Source organism: Nycticebus coucang, chromosome 4 (assembly GCF_027406575.1).
Source record: "Nycticebus coucang isolate mNycCou1 chromosome 4, mNycCou1.pri, whole genome shotgun sequence".
In the NCBI taxonomy this organism is placed as follows: domain Eukaryota; kingdom Metazoa; phylum Chordata; class Mammalia; order Primates; family Lorisidae; genus Nycticebus; species Nycticebus coucang.
In genome coordinates, this window is record NC_069783.1 from 61,783,417 (window position 1) to 61,803,368 (window position 19,952).

Sequence of the window (19,952 nt, forward strand, 5' to 3'; positions counted from 1 at the left end):
TTTTTGCCCTCCATTTCTCTTCCTCTTTGAGAGTTTGGGAGTGTTAGAAAGCTTTGTATTCATTGTCAGAAATCCTTTCTTCTGCTTGCTCCATTCTGTTACTGAGGGATTCTACTGTGTTTTTCATCATTGAGGGCTGCAACTTCTTGTCTCAATGTGTCAAAATCTTTGGTCATTTATTTGGTTTTTGATTTGTTGAATTCTTGAGACATCTTTTGGGTTACTGCTTGGAATTCTAATTCAATCTTATTTGCTATCCAGATTCTGAATTCGATTTCTGACATCTCAGCTATTTGTTTGTGCATGGGATCTTGTGCTTTGTCTGCCCCATTGGTCCTTGGGGGAGTTGATCTACCCTGATCATACATATTGCCAGAGATTTTCTGTTGATTTCGCCTCATGATTGTTTTTCAGCATTGCCTCTGGCTGTCCTCAGAGTTGGGTAGGTGTCTCTCCAATATTAGACCACAGCGGGATCCCTCTATTGTTGCTGGATCTTTGTATGGAGTGCCCCTGTGTAGCTCCTCTGGGGCTGCCCCAGCCAGGGAGTTCTGGTTGTTGAAGCAGCTCCAGAGTGTGACACACTGGATCCAGGAACAGGGCAGGGGGTGGTGCACATGGTTCTGGGAGTGCCTGGTGCCCAGTGACTTTGGCACAGAGAGCCCGAGGCTCCAGCAGTCTCTGTCCAGGAGAAGGGTTCTGTGCAGAGGCCAGGAGGGCTCCAAAGGGCACGCTGGTACCACAGTCCCTGGCCAGATGAGCAGGCCAGTATGGAGACAGGGAGGGTACAGGAGAGAGGACGCGGGGTTGCACAGCTCCCGCAGTTCCTGGTCAGGGCATGTGGAGGCTCAGCGGAGACGGGTTTCGGCTCGGGGGTCACGGCACAGCACTTACCGAGGTCCGGGCAGGCGCCAATTGCAGTTGCAGTGCAGCTCTTACAGAAGTCCAGGCGGTGCAGCTCTTACAGAGGTCTGGGTGGGTGCCAATCTCGGTTGCAGCGCAGCCTCTTAACAAGGTCCAGGCGGGAGCCCATTGCTGTCATGGTGCAGCTGTTACGGAGGTCCAGGTGGGAGCCAGTAGAATGTATTTTAACTCCATCCAGATAAATGTAAAAGATGTAAAGTCTCCATCTTTTTTAATGGCTGAATAATATTCCATAGTATACATATACCACAGTTTGTTGATCCTTTCATGTGTTGACGGGCACTTACATTGTTAACTTGGCAATTATGAACTGAGCCACATAAACATTCTAGTGCAAATCTCTTTGTGGTAAAATGATTTTTGTTCTTCTGGGTAGATACCTAGTAATGGGATTGTATGGTCAAATGGAATCACAGGGTCTAGTTTCAATCTTTGAGAATTTTCCATACTTCTCTCCAAAAAACTATTATAGTTTGCAATCCCACCAGCAGTATAGAAGTTGTCTTTTCTCTCCACATCCACATCAGCATCTTGTGTTTTGGGACTTTGTAATGTGGGCTAATCTTGCTGGGGTTATGTCATAGAGAGGTTTTGATTTGCATTTCTCTGATGATTAATGACGAGCATTTTTTCATGTGTTTTTTTTTGCCATTTATCTGTCAACCTCGGAAAAGTTTCTGTTCAAACCTCTTGTCCACGTATAGAGGGGTTTGTTTTCACTTTTCTTATTGTTTGAGTTCTCTGTAGATTCTAGTTTAGCAGGCCTTTGTCAGATTCATAACATCCAAAAATCTTCTCCCATATGGAGGGCTGATGCTTGCTCTATTTGTAGTACTCTTACCTGTGCAAAAGCTTTTTAGCTTGATCTCCCTGTTATTTATTTTTGGTGTTGCTGCAATTGCTAGGGAGGTGGGAGTCTTCCTCATAAAGATTTTTCCTAGGCCACTATCTTCAAGTGTTTTTCCCATACTCTCTTCTAGAATTTTTATTGTTTCGTGTCTCAAATTTAAACCGTTTATCCAATGAGAATCAATTATTGTCAATGGTGAGAGGTATGGGTCCAGTTTCAGTCTTCTTCATGTGGATAATGAGTTCTCCCAGTACTGTTTGTTAAATAGTCTTTCCTCCAGTGCATGTTTTTGTTAGGCTTATCAAAGATTAAATGATAATATGTGGCTAGGATCATCTCTGAATATTATTCAACCATCTAATCATCTCTAGATTGTCTCTCCTATTCCATAGATCTATATCTCCATTTTTGTGCCAGTACCATGCTGTTTTGATCACTATGGACTTGTAATATAACCTGAAGTCTGGAAATGTGATGCCTCTAGATTTGTTTTATTTCTAAGAACTATATTTGCTATTTGGGTTTTTTTCTGGTTCCATATGAATCAAAGTACTATTTTTTTCAAGATCTTTAAAGTATGACATTGGTACTTTGATGAGGTTTGCATTAAATGTATAGATTGCTTTGGGTAGTATGGACATTTTAACAATGTTGATTCTTCCCAGCCTTGAGCATGGTATATTCTTCCATTTGTTGACAGATTCTTCTATTTCCTTTCTCAAAGTTTTATAATTCACTTTATAGAGATCTTTTATGTCTTGTTAGATATATTTCCAGGTATTTCATCTTCTTTGGTGCTATTATAAAAGGAATAGAGTCTTTGATTTTGTTTGTGGCTTGACAATTTTTGGCATATATAAAGATTACTGATGTGTGGGTACTGATTATGTAACCTGAGATGTTGCTGTATTCCTTGATCACGTCTAAGGTCTTTAAGTTTAGTTCCTGGGGTTTTCCAGATATACAATGATGTCATCTGTGAAGAGGGAGAGTTTGACCTCCTCTGTCCCAATTTGGATTCCTTTGATCTCCTCTTGGTCTCAAGAATGTGACCCCATCACTGATTCAGATCGGTTAGGGTTTGTTTTATATACTGAGGAGCATTCAGATAGGGTGCATAGACGTTAATTGTTGAAATCTCTTCATGTTGTGTGTTTGTCTTGACAAGTATGTAGTGCCCATCTTTGTCTTTCATTATTTTTGTTGGTTTGAATACAATTGTATCTGCAAACAAGACTGCAACCCCGGCTTTTTCTTCCTTTCCATTTGCTTGGAATACCTTTACCCATCCCTTCACCCTGAGTCTTATTTTATCCTCTGAGGTAAGGTGAGTTTTTTATGGGCAATAGATATCTGGCCAGAGTTTCTGTATCCAGTCAGCCTGCCTATGCCTCTTTAAAGGACAGTTCAAACCATTCACATTAACTGAGAGACTTGATAGATATGACAGAGTTTTGAATATCTTGTTTTTCAGAGGTCCAGAGCTTATTTTTTATCCCTTTCATCATGTGGAAGGTAGGCTTTGTTCTTTTATTTCTGGGTAGGTTTACTTTGTGGTACCATCCTGTTGATTGTCATGAAGAATGGGTCTGAGTATTTCCTGTAGAGCTGCTCTACTCATGGCAAATCCTCAGGATATGGATGTCAGTGAACAATTTGATTTCTCCATCAAAAATGAAACTCAGTTTCACAGGATATAGGATCCTGGGATGGAAATTGTTTTGTTTAAGAAGGTTGAAGGTTGGGCGGTGCCTGTGGCTCAAGGAGTAGGGCACCGGTCCCATATGCCGGAGGTGGTGGGTTCAAACCCAGCCCCGGCCAAAAAAACCAAAAAAAAAAAAAAAAAAAAAAAAAGAAGGTTGAAGGTTCATGACCATCCTCTTCTGGCTTAGAAAGTTTTCACTCCAAGATCTGCAGTCATCCTTATACTTTTTCCTTTGTAAGTCATACTTTTCTTATGCCTGGCTGCTTGCAGAAATTTCTCCTTCATATTAACATTAGTAAAATTAATTACAATGTGTCTAGGACAGTGGTTCTCAACCTTCCTAATGCCATAGCCCTTTAATACAGTTCTTCATGTTGTGGTGACCTCCAACCATAAAATTATTTTTGTTGCTACTTCATAACTGTAATTTTGCGACTGTTATAAATTGTAATGTAAATATCTGATATGCAGGATGTATTTAGGCATCTCCTGTGAAATGGTCATTCGACCCCCAAAGGGGTCACAACCCACAGGTTGAGAACTGTTGGTCTAGGAGATGCTTTATTTGGATTAAGTTGTGCTGGGGTTCTGAAACTATATCTACTATCTGAATTTCCATGTCTCTTGCAATACTTGGGAAGTTCTCCACCATAATGTCTTAGAGCAGAGAATTTCTGCTTTTGGGACCATCTTCTTCAGGAATCCCTATAATTCAGATGTTTTATTTCTTGGTATGATCCCCTAACTCTCTCAGGGAATATTCTGTTTTTGATATCCATTTTTCTGCCTCTTTGAATGCTTGGAATAGTTCAAAAGCCTTGTTTTTTCTGTTGCAGTTTGACTGGGGCCAGGTTTGAACTTGTTACCCAGTATATGGGGTTGGCCCCCTACTCACTGAGTCACAGGCACCACCCCCAAATCTTACCTTCTTTATCTGAGATTCTTTCTTCCTACTGTTCAACTCTATTTCTCAGGGTCTCTACTGTATTTTGTAGCTCCTCAAATACCTTTTTCAATTCCTTAAGCTCTGCTATATCTTTCCTAATTATGTCCATATCCTTGGTGACTTTGTCTTTGAATTCATTAATTTCTTGAGACAACTTCTGAACTATTTTTTGGTTCTCTGGTCTCATCTTTTCCTCCATTCCCATTATCTTATTTGCCATCCATATTCTTAATTCTATTTCTGACATTTCAGCAATTTCTCTGTGGATGGATTTTCTGTATATTTTCTTTGACATTCCCAGGGGAAGTTGATCTGCTCTGATTTTTTTTTTTTTTTTTGCAGTTTTTGGCCAGGGTTGGGTTTGAACCCACCACCTCCGGCATATGGGGCTGGCACCCTACTCCTTTGGGCTACAGGCGCTGCTCTCTGGTCTGATTTTTCGTGTTGCCAGAGTTCTTCTCCTGACTCCATGAGTATTTTCAGCTTCTTCCTCTATTTTTAAATATATATATATACATATATATATATTTTTTTTAGTTGAATTGATAGGTTGTCCCTGTTGAGTCCACTCCTCACTGTTCAAGTGCTACTGCTGCACTAACAAAGGTAGACAAGTGATGAATCCAAGCCTCAGACAGTGTCTCCAAAGGGAAAAGAATCAGTAGACAGCACTAGCTCAGAGTTCCAGTCAAAGTTGCTCTGCCAGCACTATGCCCACCAAATCAAGCTCACAGGGCTGCCCAGCTGGCAGCAAATTGGCCAGAGTTCAGGAGAGATGCTTATGCACTGGGCATCATCTAGCAAATCGAGCTCAGAGGGCTGCAGCTCTGTGGAGAGTGTAGGCCCAACACTCAAAGATGCTCGTACCAGGCACTGCCCACCCAGTGAAGCTCAGGGGGCTGCCACCTAGTGGGCAGTGCAGGTCTAAAGTTCAGAGAAGAGTCACTCAGGCACCAGGCACAGCCCACCCAAAAGACCTCAGAGAGCTTCCACTCATGGGAGAGTGTAAATGCAAAGTGCAGTCCAAAGTCACTTAAACACCAAGCCCGCCCACTCAATTGAGTTCAGAGAGCCCTGAGTGCATGGAGGCAAAGGTCCAAAGTTCAGTCAAAAGTCAGTCTTTTAAGCACCAGTCCACCCACCTAATCAAGCTCAGAGGTTGTTCTGGAGGGCAGAAAACAGATCTGCCTGAGAATTCCCAAGTAGCTGGAGAGTTCACCCTCTCCCCACCAAAGTTGGGACTGCCATGCAGCAGCTGGCAGAGTTCCCAAGCTTTGGTGATCTTGCCAAACACTCCAGCCTCTTTGGAGGGTAGTCCTTCCAGCATTTAGGATGTGGGAAGGGCAATCAGGGTGCTCAAGATTGCAGGACAATATTTGGTCTATTGTGCCAGGCAGCTTGGGGCTTGGGCTTAGTGGTGGAACCTCAATAAAGGAGGAGGACTAAAACTTAGTAACTGCTCTCCTGTGCCATAAGGTGAGCAGACTTTTGGACCTTATTCGCAAGTGGGCTGGTCACATGCCACAGCAGAGCTCTCATTTGGGGAGAGAGGTCTCTCTTCCTCTTGGAGCTGGGCTCCTACCTATTGTTTTTCTTTCACTTTCTTGTTTCTTCCTCTAGATTCAGCCTGGGTGACATGTACCTCACATAGTCCTCTCGGTGCACAAATCCTTATATTAGGCTTCAATCTACTTCAGTCCAATATTTCTCCCTTTGGACACGAGCCTTTAGCAAATGCTGCTTCTAGTCAGCCATCTTCCCACAATCCCCTACCATATTAGTATTCTTAAAGTTTGACCATATTATTACATGAATCCATTTGTCCACCCACATTTTGGGATTATTGATAGAAGATACTTTTGTTATACCCTACACTAACCACACTGACACTTATTCTAGTCTATTTAATTAGTCTAGTCTATCTAATTAATTTATTGAGAAATAATCAACCAGGCTAAAGGATAGCGGTGTCATATAGCTCACTGCAACCTCAAATTCCTTGGCCTAAGTGATCCTCTTGCCCCAGCCTCCCAAGTAGGTGGGAACTACATGCATGTGATACCACTCTTAGATAATTTTTCTATTTTTTGTAGTGATGGGGTCTCATTCTTGCTCAGGCTAGTCTGAAACTCCTGGTCTCAAGCAATATTCCTGCCTTGGCCTCTCAAAGTGCTAGGATTACAGGTATGATCCACTGCACTTAGCCCTATTTATTAACTTCATGGTTTCATTAGTTATTCTTAATATTATATACCACTCTTCAAGCAAAATTTCTTCATTATTTACTTGCGTAAAATTTAAATATTGTTTTTTTTTTTGTTTCTGGATAAGCATAATTTACCAGATGGTAAAGCAGACAAGAAAGCTTGACACATTTGATTCCTTTCTCAAAGGGAAAAAAATTGGGGTCAGAAGCCAAATACTTTAACATTTGCACCTTTCTACACAAGACAAACTACTATATTTTGCTTAGTAATTTAATTTACGACTAGGTAAGTTCTGAAAAATGATATCTTGTTTCAGAACATAGTAATTGAGTATTTTAAGATTCAAAATGGCAAATAAAATAGTAAATAATTTCCACCTAAATACCTAATTTAGAAAAACCTATACTTATGGTAATTGAGAAATGGTGTTATTTAATATATCACATTCTATGATTGATAAGTTTATGTCACCACAAAGAAAGGAACAAAGTTTTGATAATCATGGCTTTCTAAGGAACTTATTGAAAACTGTGTAACTCTCAAGTTATACAGGTAACATAGTCTTGTATAGATCTCTGCAGCCAAGCAAATCAGTTAGTCTTTGATGTTCTTATAATCATGAAAGATTTAGAATTATGTCTTTAGGCAAAAATGCTTATAAGTAGGAAGATACAGATCAAAACTGACATGGCCATGTGTGGTAGCTCACATCTGTAACCCCAACACTTTGGGAGGCCAAGGCAGGAGGATTTGTTGAGCGTAGGAGTTGAAGACCAGCCTCGGCAACATAGCAAGATCCCCATCTCTACAAAAAATAGAAAAATTACCTAGGCATAGTGGCACATGCCTATGTCACAGCTATTCAGAAGGTTGAAGTAGGAGAATTGCTTGAGCCCAGGAGTTTGAGGCTAAAATGAGTTGTGATCATACCACTCCAGCCTAGGCAATGACACAGCAAAACCTACCTCAAAAAAAAAAAAAAATTAAAAACGAAAAAATCTTTACTTTTTTCATGTATCATCTATTTGATATAATTCTTATATACTTTACAATGATACCACATCATTATAGTAAAACAAAAAGTCATTTTACAAAGAAGATAACTTACTAAAAATCACGCTTTTGAATAACTTTTTTTTTTTTGTAGAGACAGAGTCTCACGTTACGGCCCTTGGTAGAGTGCCATAGCATCACACAACTCACAGCAACCTCCACCTCCTGGGCTTAAGCAATTCTCTTGCCTCAGCCTCCTGAGTAGCTGGGACTACAGGCGCCCGCCACAACACCCAGCTATTTTTTGGTTGCAGTTCAGCCGGGGCTGGGTCTGAACCCGCCACCCATATGGGGCGGGTGCCACACCGACTGAGCCACAGGCGCTGCCCTTGAATAACTTTTTAATGACATGGGAATGTAGATAACATATCATTGGCTAACAAAAAAGAAAATACAATTTTTAATTTATTTTTGACACATTTAAAATTTTTCTTAAATTTTTTTTTTTATTGTTGGGGATTCATTGAGGGTACAATAAGCCAGGTTACACTCATTGCAATTGTTAGATAAAGTCCCTCTTGCAATCATGCCTTGCCCCCATAAAGTGTGACACACACCAAGGCCCCACCCCCCTCCCTCCATCCTTCTTTCTGCTTCCCCCCCCATAACCTTAATTGTCATTAATTGTCCTCATATCAAAATTGAGTACATAGGATTCATGCTTCTCCATTCTTGTGATGCTTTACTAAGAATAATGTCTTCCACGTCCATCCAGGTTAATATGAAGGATGTAAAGTCTCCATTTTTTTTAATAGCTGAATAGTATTCCATGGTATACATATACCACAGCTTGTTAATCCATTCCTGGGTTGGTGGGCATTTAGGCTGTTTCCACATTTTGGTGATTGTAAATTGAGCTGCAATAAACAGTCTAGTACAAGTGTCCTTATGATAAAAGGATTTTTTTTACTTCTGGGTAGATGCCTAGTAATGGGATTGCAGGAACAAATGGGAGGTCTAGGTTGAGTGCTTTGAGGTTTCTCCATACTTCCTTCCAGAAAGGTTGTACTAGTTTGCAGTCCCACCAGCAGTGTAAAAGTGTTCCCTTCTCTCCACATCCACGCCAGCATCTGCAGTTTTGAGATTTTGTGATGTGGGCCATTCTCACTGAGGTTAGATGATATCTCAGGGTTGTTTTGATTTGCATTTCTCTAATATATAGAGATGATGAACATTTTTTCATGTGTTTGCCAGCCATTCATCTGTCATCTTTAGAGAAGGTTCTCTTCATGTCTCTTGCGGATTGATATATGGGATTGTTGGCTTTTTTCATGTGGATTAATTTGAGTTCTCTATAGATCCTAGTTATCAAGCTTTTGTTTGATCGAAAATACGCAAATATCCTTTCCCATTGTGTAGGTTGTCTCTTTGCTTTGGTATTGTTATCCTTAGCTATACAGAAGGTTTTCAGTTTAATGAAGTCTCATTTGTTTATTTTTGTTGTTGTTGCAATTGCCATGACAGTCTTCTTCATGAAGTCTTTCCCCAGGCCAATATCTTCCAGTGTTTTTCCTATGCTTTCTTTGAGGATTTTTATTGTTTCATGCCTTAAATTTAAGTCCTTTATCCACTTTGAATCAATTTTTGTGAGTGGGGAAAGGTGTGGGTCCAGTTTCAGTCTTTTACATGTAGACATCCAGTTCTCCCAACACCATTTATTGAATAGGGAGTCTTTCCCCCAAGGTATGTTCTTGTTTGGTTTATCGAAGATTAGGTGGTTGTAAGATGTTAGTTTCATTTCTTGGCTTTCTATTTGATTCCAAGTGTCAATGTCTCTGTTTTTGTGCCAGTACCATGCTGTCTTGACCACTATGACTTCGTAGTACAGACTAAAATCTGGTATGCTGATGCCCCCAGCTTTATTTTTATTACTAAGAACGGCCTTAGCTATACGGTTTTTTTTCTGGTTCCATACAAAACGCAGAATCATTTTTTACAAATCTTGAAAGTACGATGTTGGTACTTTGATAGGAATGGCATTGAATAGGTAGGTTGCCTTCGGAAGTATAGACATTTTAACAATGTTGATTCTTCCCATCCATGAGCATGGTATTTTCTTCCATTTGTTAAAATCCTCTGCTATTTCCTTTCAGAGGATTTCATAATTTTCTTTATAGAGGGCCTTCACCTCCTTCGTTAGGTATATTCCTAGGTATTTCATTTTCTTTGAAACTATGGTGAAGAAAATTGTGTCCTTAATTAGCTTCTCATCTTGACTGTTATTGGTGTATACAAAGGATACTGACTTGTGGACATTGATTTTATATCCTGAAACATCACTGTATTTTTTGATGACTTCTAGGAGTCTTGTGGTTGAGTCTTTGGGGTTCTCTAAGTATAAGATCATGTCGTCAGCAAAGAGGGAGAGTTGGACCTCCTCTGCTCCCATTTGGATTCCCTTGATTTCCTTGTCTTGCTGAATTGTATTGGCTAGAACATCCAGCACTATGTTGAATAGTAAAGGTGACAGAGGACAACCTTGTCTGGTTCCAGTTCTAAGAGGAAAAGCTTTCAGTTTTACTCCATTCAGTAAAATATCAGCTATGGGTTTGTCACGGATAGCTTCAATTAGTTTTAGAAATGTGCCACCTATGCCTATACTCTTCAGTGTTCTAATTAGAAAAGGATGCTGGATTTTATCAAATGCTTTTTCTGCATCTATTGAGAGGATCCTGTGATCTTTATTTTTGCCTCTGTTAATATGGTGGATAACGTTTATGGACTTGCGTATGTTAAACCAGCCTTGCATCCCTGGGATGAAGCCTACTTGATCATGATGAATGACTTTTTTGATGATAAGCTGTAATCTATTGGCTAGGATTTTGTTGAGAATTTTTGCATCTATATTCATTAATGAAATTGGCCTGAAATTCTCCTTTTTGTTTGGGTCTTTTCCTGGTTTTGTTATCAGGGTGATGTTTGCTTCATAGAATGTGTTGGGGAAGATTCCTTCTTCCTCAATTTTTTGGAATAATTTGTGCAGTAAAGGAATAAGCTCTTCCTTGAAGGTTTGATAGAATTCTGGTGTGAAGCCATCTGGACCAGGGCATCTTTTGGTTGGAAGATTTTTTATTGTTTCTTTGATCTCAGTGCTTGAAATTGGTCTGTTCAGGAGCTCTATTTCTTCCTGCCTAAGTCTAGGGAGAGGGTGTGATTCCAAATATTGATCCATTTCCTTCACATTGTCAAATTTCTGGGCATGAGTTTCTGGTAGTATTCAGAGATGATCTCTTGTATCTCTGTGGGATCAGTTGTTATTTCCCCTTTATCATTTCTGATTGAGGTTACTAGAGATTTTACTTTTCTATTTCACATTAGTCTGGTCATTGGTTTATCTATTTTATTCAGTTTTTCAAAAAACCAACTCCTTGTTTCATTCATTTTCTGAATGATTCTTTTGTTTTCAATTTCATTGATCTCTGATTTATTTTGGATAATTCTTTTCTTCTACTGAGTTTAGGCTTAGATTGTTCTTCTTTTTCCAATTCCATAAGATGGCTTGTGAGATTGTTGATGCACTCTCTTTCTGTTTTTCGAATGTAGGCGTCTTAAGCTATGAATTTTCCTCTCAAAACTGCTTTTGCAGTATCCCACAGGTTTTGGTAGGTTGTGTGTTCATTATTGTTATGCTCAAGGAAGTTAATGATTTCCTGTTTTATTTCTTCCTGCACCCATCTGTTATTGAAGAGAAGATTGTTTAATTTCCATGCCTTAGTGTGGGGTCGAGCATTTTTGTTACAGTTGAGTTCCACCTTTAGTGCCTTATGGTCTGAGATGATACAAGGCAAAATTTCAATTCTTTTGATTCTGTTGATATTTGTTTTGTTCCCAGGATATGATCAATTTGGGGAATGTTCCATGGGGTGATGAGAAGAATGTATATTCTTTATCTTTGGGATGGAGTGTTCTATATGCGTCTATCAAGCACAGTTGTTCTAGGGTCTCATTTAAATCTCTTATATCTTTGTTTAATTTCTGTTTAGAGGATCTGTCCATATCTGTAAGAGGAGTGTTAAAGTCCCCTTTTACTATGGTATTGTCAGATATCATATTGCTCAGACTGAGTAAGGTCTGTTTCAAGAATCTGGGAGCATTTAAATTCGGTGCATAAATATTTAGAATTAAAACATCTTCTTGTTGTATTTTTCCCTTGACCAATATAAAGTGACCATCTTTGTCTTTTTTGACTTTAGTTGCTTTTAAATGCACATGTATCTGAAAATAAGATCGCAACTCCTCTTCTTGTGAATTCCATTTGCCTGAAAAATTGTCTTCCAACCCTTGACTCGGAGTTTTAATGTGTCTTTTGAAGCCAGGTGTGTTTCTTGCAGACAGCATATGGATGGCTTGTGTTTTTTAATCCAGTCAGCCAATCTATGTCTCTTCAGTGGGGAATTCAATCCATTAACATTTATTGAGATAATTGATAAGTGTGGTAGTATTCTATTCATCTTATTTTGTGAGAGTCCATTGCTTAGTTTTATCTTTGCATCAGTGTGGAGGTTAGGTTCTGTCCTTTAATTTCTGAGTTCTTACTTTGCTGCTGATCCATTGTAGTGGTCAGTGTGCAGAACAGGTTGAAGTATTTCCTGTAGAGCTGGTCTTGTTGTGGCGAATTTCCTCAATGTTTGTATATCCGTAAATGATTTGATTTCTCCGTCAATTTTAAGGCTTAGATTAGTCGGGTACAGAATTCTGTGCTGGAAATTGTTCTATTTAAGTAGATTAAAGGTAGATGACCATTGTCTTCTTGCTTGGAAATTTTCATTAGAGAAGTCTGCGGTCACTCTGATGGATTTGCCCCTTTAGATCAACTGGCGCTTACTTCTGGCTGCTTGTAGAATTTTTTGTTTGGTCTTGACTTTAGACAGGTTCATCACAATGTGTGTTGGAGAAACTCGGTTAGAGTTGAGGCGACCTGGGGTGCGATATCCCTCTGAAAGCAGTGTGTCAGAATCTTTGGTGATATTTGGGAAATTTTCTTTTATAATATTCTCTAGTATGGCTTCCATTCCTCTGGGGCATTCTTCTGCCCCTTCTGGGATTCCTATAACTTGTATGTTGGAACGCTTCATAAAGTCCCATAATTCTAATAGTGAACATTCTGCTTTCTCTCTCTTCTTTTCTGCCTCTTTTACTATCTGAGTTATCTCAAGAACTTTGTCTTCTACCTCTGAAATTCTTTCTTCTGCATGGTCTAACCTGTTGGTGATACTTTCCATTGCATCTTGAAGTTCCCTAATTGACTGTTTCAGTCCCTTCAGCTCTGCTATATCCTTTCTATATTCTTCATATCATTCATCTCTTATTTGATTCTGTTTTTGGATTTCCTTTTGGTTATTTTCCACTTTATTAGCAGTTTCCTTCATTGTTTCCATCATTTCTTTCATTGTTTTCATCATGTGTATTCTAAATTCCCTTTCTGTCATTCCTAACATTTCTTTACAGGTGGAATCCTCTGCAGTAGCTACCTCATGGTCCCTTGGCGGGGTTGTTCTGGACTGGTTCTTCATGTTGCCCAGAGTTTTCTGCTGATTCTTCCTCATGAATAATTTATTTTATCTGTTTCCTTGTCCTAATTTTCCTTTCACTTCTACTTGCTCTTTAAGGTCTCATGCCTGTGGACTAAGGTTTTGATGAGTCCTTTTGGTACAGGACCAGAAGGATGAGAAGGTTGAAGAGCAAGAAAGGGATGAAAGAAAGGAGGAATGAGCTAAAAGAAAAAAAAAAACATTAGAGAAAGGAGAGGGGGTGGGTAAAAGGAATATTGACAAAAAGAAGAGAGGCACAGAATGAGGGAGACAGAGCAATATAGGTGTACAATAGGGTACTCTGACACAACCTTAAAAAAACCCAACCTTCTGGGGGTGCCCAGTTGGGTGGTTCCCTTGAGATCAGCAGCTCTTTGCTAACCTGATCAGACACAGTACCCCACCTCCACCAAGTAGAGAGGAAAGACAAAAATGCTATAAATCAAACCAAAACAAGCAAACTGAAAACTTTACAGGATAAAATTGGGTGAGAAACCAAATAATAGCAGTAGAAACAGTAGCAAAAATTAAGCTGTAGTTACTGAAAAAGGCAGCAATGGGAAATTATAATTAAACTAGAAAAATTGGTTCGCGATTCTCACTTGGCGCAGCCTGCAGACGGCGAGTTGCCGGGCTATCCATGTTGTTCTCCGCGGCGGTCTGGGCCCGGGCGGCTGGCTTCGCTGCCCAGTGGGTCTGCTCCTTAAATGGACTATGACCCAGCTAATTCGGAACACTATTTGAAGTTAACTCAACAACATGTCACCCAGGTCCTTCTTCTCTAGGAGGCTCATTCAAGACAACACTGAAATCTCTCTTAACTCCAATAAGTCCCCACTTACCCCTGAAGAGTCTGTGGCCCACTCCATCATGAAGTGGTTTTGAGAGATTACAGATTATCCTTAAAATAAAAAGTGGGGAGTTTCGGGGAAGAAATCCTCATAACCCTGACAGGAGCACAGCTATTTGGGAGACAGGTAGAAAAAGAAAGTAGGCCAGAAACCAAACTCCATGATCACAGCAGCCCCCTTCCCACACTCCTGAAAATCCTCACGACCCTGACAAGAGGATAGCCATCCTAGGCAGACAGCTACTGATAAAAAGCCGGGAAGACATATGAGAAATCTGCATAAGACAGCTGTGCAAAATGGAGCAGGAGGAGCTTTATTTGTGCGCAGAGATACTCCTGAGAATAACCCAGATACTCCATTTGATTTCACACCAGAAAACTATAAGAGGATAGAGGCAATTGTAAAAAACTACCCAGAAGGGCATAAAGCAGCCGCTGTGCTTCCAGTCCTGGATTTAGCTCAAAGGCAGCATGGGTGGTTGCCCATCTCTGCAATGAATAAGGTTGCGAAAGTTTTACAAGTACCTCCAATGATAGTATACAAAGTAGCAACTTTTTATACAATGTATAATCCAAAGCCAGTTGGAAAGTATCACATTCAGGTGTGCACTACTACCCCTTGCATGCTTCGAAACTCTGACAGCATCCTGGAAGCAATTCAGAAAAAGCTTGGAATAAAAGTTGGGGAGACTACACCTCACAAACTTTTCACTCTTATAGAGGTAGAATGTCTAGGGGCCTGTGTAAATGCACCCATGGTTCAAATAAATGACAACTATTATGAGGATCTAACGCCTAAGGATATTGACGATATTATTGATGAGCTTAAGGCTGGCAAAATTCCAAAACCCGGGCCAAGGAGTTGGCGCTTGTCCTGTGAGCCAGCTGGAGGTCTTACCTCTTTGACTGAACCACCCAAAGGACCTGGCTTTGGTGTACAAGCAGGCCTTTAACTTTCATTTACCTGTAAATTCGTCTCTGGAAAAATAAAATATGAACTTCCTATCTATATAAACTTTTTATATTATTTGTTAATTCTATGCTGTGCACATCTTGTGGTAACCTGGACCCAACTTGCAGCTATACTTATGTCAAAACGACAGAGCACCATTTTATAGTCTTCTGCTATTTATAGCTAACCGTGAAGACATTATTATACAATCTAGTTAACAGTTACTCCAATGTCATCCATTTTCAACTGCCTGGTCCCTTTTATGAATAATATTGGATTACTGTGAAATAAAAATTCTGTCAAATTTCAAAAAAAAAAAATGAACTAGAAAAATTGAGAAAGAAAAAATCTGTACAGAAAAGGTTGAAATTAAAAAACAAAACAACATCAAAATAAACAAAAAAACAACTAAACAAAAAAAAACACAACCAAAAACAAAGCAGTATATACATGTTGCTGAATATTGTCTGGGCAACACGTGGTCTTCTGGGGTATGAGATGTTAATCACAGTGCTGATACGACTGGAGGCTGCTGATTTTTCAAACCCCAATGGATAGACACCCTAAATCTCTCTTCATCCCTCTTAAAAGGCACTTTGAACTTGTAAACTTGCTGAGCAGAAGATTTCCCAGGAAAGTGCTTGTCGCTGGAATCACTGCTGAAGTGGCTATCCACTTACCCAGTGTGCCAAAACTGGTCTCACCCTGCCCCTGAGGGTTAGGGCTGTAAGGCAGCTCAGACCCCACCCTTAGGCTACTCAGTCGCTAGGTTACCAGCTCCCACCCGATTCTTGCTCTGTGACCCTGAGGGCGGAGCTTGCCGGGGCAGATCACTCACAGTGGCTCCCTGTGGCCCACAGCCAAACACTATTAGCTCCATCTGGCTCAGCGGCGGGGCCCTAGACAATGGCCAAAGTTCTCCGCACTCCCGCTCAGGCTCTCCCCAAGGCAGTTCAACTGAGTGCCAAGTCCAAAGACACCAAAACAGTTCACAGGTAAGGCCTTTCCGGTTTGCAGTCTCGCTGCTACTGAATTTACAGGTTGCCGGCGGGTTTAGACTGATTGAACACATGCGACCACTTGCCGGTTTTCCACTGTTTTAGTCCTCCTCTTGGGGTCCAGAAGTCTCTCGCTGACTCCCTGTATCCTCACAGGGATGATTATAGGCAGATCCCACCAGCCAGAGATGCCTGGAGTCCTAACTCCCCAGACTCACAGTGCCCAGATGCAAGGAAGCTATTACTCAGTCGCCATCTTGCTCTCTCCCTCCAGAAAATACAATTTTTAAAACATATGCATAGGAAAATGTAAATACACTAATTTTATCAGTTATCACTGGGTAATAATATGATCTTTGTTATCTTTATACACATTAAGTGCAGCTGGGATATATTTGAATAGGGTTTTATGATTTTTTTTTTAATTTTTTTTGCAGTTTTGACTGGGGCCAGGCTTGAACCCACCTTGGCCCCCCATGGTATATGGGGCTGGCACCCTACTCCTTGAGCCACAGGTGCTGCCCTTGAATAGGGTTTTAAAATATATATTGAGTTTTCTGCATGTAAGGATTATATAAGTTGTTTCATCTTTTTCTTTTTTTTCTAAATAACTATTCTTTGATCATTATAAAAGATCAATTGCTAGCTGTCTCGCAAATCGCTTTTGCTTTTATAGTATCAAGTGTTATGTTGGGTGTATGATCATCCATGAAAGGTATTTCCCAGACATTCTTACGGTTAGGGTAGCCTTATGACCAGCTTCTTTCTAATAGGATATGAACAGAAGTGATGTAATCTTGAGTTGTAGCCTAAACAAGAAAAAAGTATGTCCTCCTACCTTTTTCTATTTCCTGTAAGCTAGAATACAAATGTAGATGAAAGCTATTAACCTAGAGATGACAAAGCAATACCATTGATAAGGCCTGATACTCTAGTACAAGCAAATCTTGGACCAAGTCCCAGAACTGTTAATTGCAAAAAGAAAATGGGGTTTGTGGTCTCTTGTTTTATAGCAGCTTATATTATTCTATAACTGATATATCATTGGCATTGTACCACCACTGGTGCACCACCAATGAAGCTCAGTTAACCCTGGCCAAGCATGAAAATACAACCCTATGATTTTACTTTACACTTTGTATTACACTACAAATAGATGTTAATCAGACTTCTTAGGCTTACACTAGAAATGACACAATTATAAAAATATAGCCGTCTTTAAATAAAAATCTTACTGGATGCTCATTTTTACTACTTTCCTGACATAAATGATTTATTAGGTGCCATGTTTAATAAAAAATACTAAAACAGGTAAGAAATTATAGTGTGACCAAGAAGAACCCACAAAAGTCCATTATATTTGTTATATCTTACCACTTAAGAAAGTTTATTACTACAAATATATACTATATTTTGATTTTGTAAAATATTTCATATTAATATTAGTGTACAATTTGGTTACATTGTTTGTGTTTGTTAAGTACAGTCCAAGTTGTAGTTGAGCCCTCTGCTTCAGGGGTGTGCTGTATACCCTTACATTGTGCCTAATAGGTGAGAACTCACCAATCCTCCTCTCTGCTTGTGTCTCCCTCTCCACTTGAATTTAATTGTGTTTTTCTCTTGTGTAGGTGTGTAGTTATTTATCTACTGGTTTCATATTAGTATTGAGTACAATGGATACTTGCTTCTCCATTCTTGTCTTTATGAAGGAGAATGTTCTTCAACTCCATCCCTCCAGGTTAATACAAAAGATGTAAAGTCTCCATCTTTCTTTATGGCTGAATAGTATTCCATGGTATACATATGGTATACTATGGGCACTTGGGTTGAGGTTGATCCCACATCTTGGCAATTATGATTTGAGCTGTAAATAAATATTCTACTGAAAATGTCCTTATGGTAAAATGATTTTTTTTCTTAAGGGATGTGGGATCAAATGGGATGGAGATCAAATGGAAGGTCTATTTTTAGCTCTTTGAGGATTCTCCATACCTCTTTCCAAAGAGGCTGTATTAGTTTGCAATCCCCTGAGCAGTGTAAAAGTGTTCCCTTCTCTCCACAACCATGCCACCATCTGCAGCTTAGGGACTTTGTGATATAAGCTATTCTCACTGGGGTTAGGTGATATTTCAAGGTGGTTTTTATTTGCATTTCTTTGATGACTAGGACGATGTTTATTGGCAATCTGTCTGCTTCAAGGAAAGTTCTGTTCATGTCTCTTTCCCACTTGTAAATGGGATTGTTTGCTCTTTTCTTGTGGATTAGTTTGAGTTCTCTGTAGATTCTAGTTATTAGTCCTTTGTCAGATTGGTAGTATGAAAAAGTCTTCTCCCGTTCCTAAAGTTGTTTGTTTGCTTTAGTTGTTGTGTCCTTAGCTGTGCAGAAGCTTTATAGCATGTTAAGTCCCATTTATTTATTTTTGGTGTTGCTGCAAATGCCAAAGGAGTCTTCTTCATAAAATCTTTTACCAGGCCAATATCGTCAAGAGTTTTTCCCGAAATTTTGTCTAGGCTAGGAAAGATCAACGTTGTTAAAATGTCCATGCTGCCCAAAGCAATCTACAGATTTTAATGCAATCCCCATCAAAGTACCAACATCATACTTTGAAGAACTTGAAAAAATAGTACTTCATTTCACATGGAACTTGAAAAAAATGCCAAATAGCCAATGCAATTCTAAGAAATAAAAACAAATCTAGAGGCATCACGTCATCAGACTTCAGGTTATACTACAAGTCTACTGTGATGAAAACAGCATGGTCCTAGCACAAAAATAGAGATTCAGATGTATGGAATAGAAAAGAGAACCTAGAGAGGAAACCAGCCACATCACACCATCATATATTGCCATCTGATCTTCAGTAAACCAAAGAAAAGCATACACCAGGGAAAAGAATCCTTATTTAATAAATGATGCTGTCAGAACTGGTAGAAAACTGAAACTAGACCTGTACCTCTCACCACTTGGAAAAATTGACTCTCACTGGATAAAAGATTTAAATGTAAGACAGGAAACGATAAAAAATTTTGGGTTAAACTCTTGACGATCTTGACCTGTTAAAAGATTTTATGAAGACTCCTTTGGCAATTGCAGCAATACCAAAAATAAATAAATGGGACCTAATCATACTATAAAGCTTCTGCACAGCTAAGGACACAACAACTAAAGCAAACAACCAACTAATCCACAAGAAAAGAGGTTTGGCCTCAAAATCCTGGCCTTAAATGATCCTCCCACCTTGGCCTCCTAAAGTGCTAGGACGACCAGTGTGAGCCACTACGCTCAGCCTAAGATAAGTCTCACAAGATGTAATTAATTAAAAGGAAGTCATTGTGGTGAGTCATAATGTAATATGACTAATGTACTCGTAAGTAGAGAAAATTAGAAACAGTGTTGACAGCCTTTATATGTAGCATTTCTGATATATGCAGTTGTATGAATGGCAGTATCATTCATTAAGAAGGGAATCCTAGTGATAGACTATGTTTGGGCTCTTAATAGACTAGATAGGTCTGGAATCCAGAAGGGAAATCAGAACTGCTAACTTTGGGAGATATTAGCATGTATATAGGCATGGATGATATTGCATAAGGAGAGAATATAGAGTAGTAGATGAAAGGGATCCAGGGCCAAATTTGGAGGAACATTTAGAGGCTTGAAAGAGAAAGACTGACTATCAAAGGAAACTGAGAAGGAATGGTTATAAAAGTAGTTAGTGAGTAAATCATGAAATAACGATGTCATAGAAATCAAGAGAAGACAATTTTAACAAGGTGGGAGTAGTTAACAATTTCTAAAATATGTTAAAAAGGTCATTAAAGGCTCAGTGCCCTTAGCTCAGTGGTTAGGGCACTGGCCACATGCACCGGGGCTGGTGGGTTTGAACCCAGCCTGGACCTGCTAAACAACAATGACAATTACAACAAAGCAATGGCC

General features: G+C 39.5%; 2 protein-coding genes across 5 annotated transcripts in view; one reads left to right on the top strand and one right to left on the bottom strand.

Moving 5' to 3' along the window:
* WDPCP (WD repeat containing planar cell polarity effector) overlaps positions 1 to 19,952 on the bottom strand; it is a 495,763-nt gene that overhangs the window by 152,813 nt on the left and 322,998 nt on the right. The gene's annotated exons all lie outside the window — the stretch shown is intronic.
* On the top strand, positions 13,842 to 15,075 carry LOC128582993 (NADH dehydrogenase [ubiquinone] flavoprotein 2, mitochondrial-like). Its single transcript, XM_053586762.1, has 2 exons — positions 13,842 to 13,910; positions 14,321 to 15,075. Exons 1-2 carry the CDS (start codon positions 13,857 to 13,859, stop codon positions 15,017 to 15,019), a joined length of 753 nt encoding a protein of 250 aa, XP_053442737.1. The 5' UTR covers positions 13,842 to 13,856; the 3' UTR covers positions 15,020 to 15,075.

Excerpts from the sequence above, each read along its gene's own strand:
- LOC128582993 (XM_053586762.1), top strand. The coding sequence starts at position 13,857 with ATGTTGTTCTCCGCGGCGGTCTGGGCCCGGGCGGCTGGCTTCGCTGCC. Across the intron at positions 13,911-14,320 it reads CTGGCTTCGCTGCCCAGTGG|CCGGGAAGACATATGAGAAA; the intron begins GTCTGCTCCTTA and ends ACTGATAAAAAG.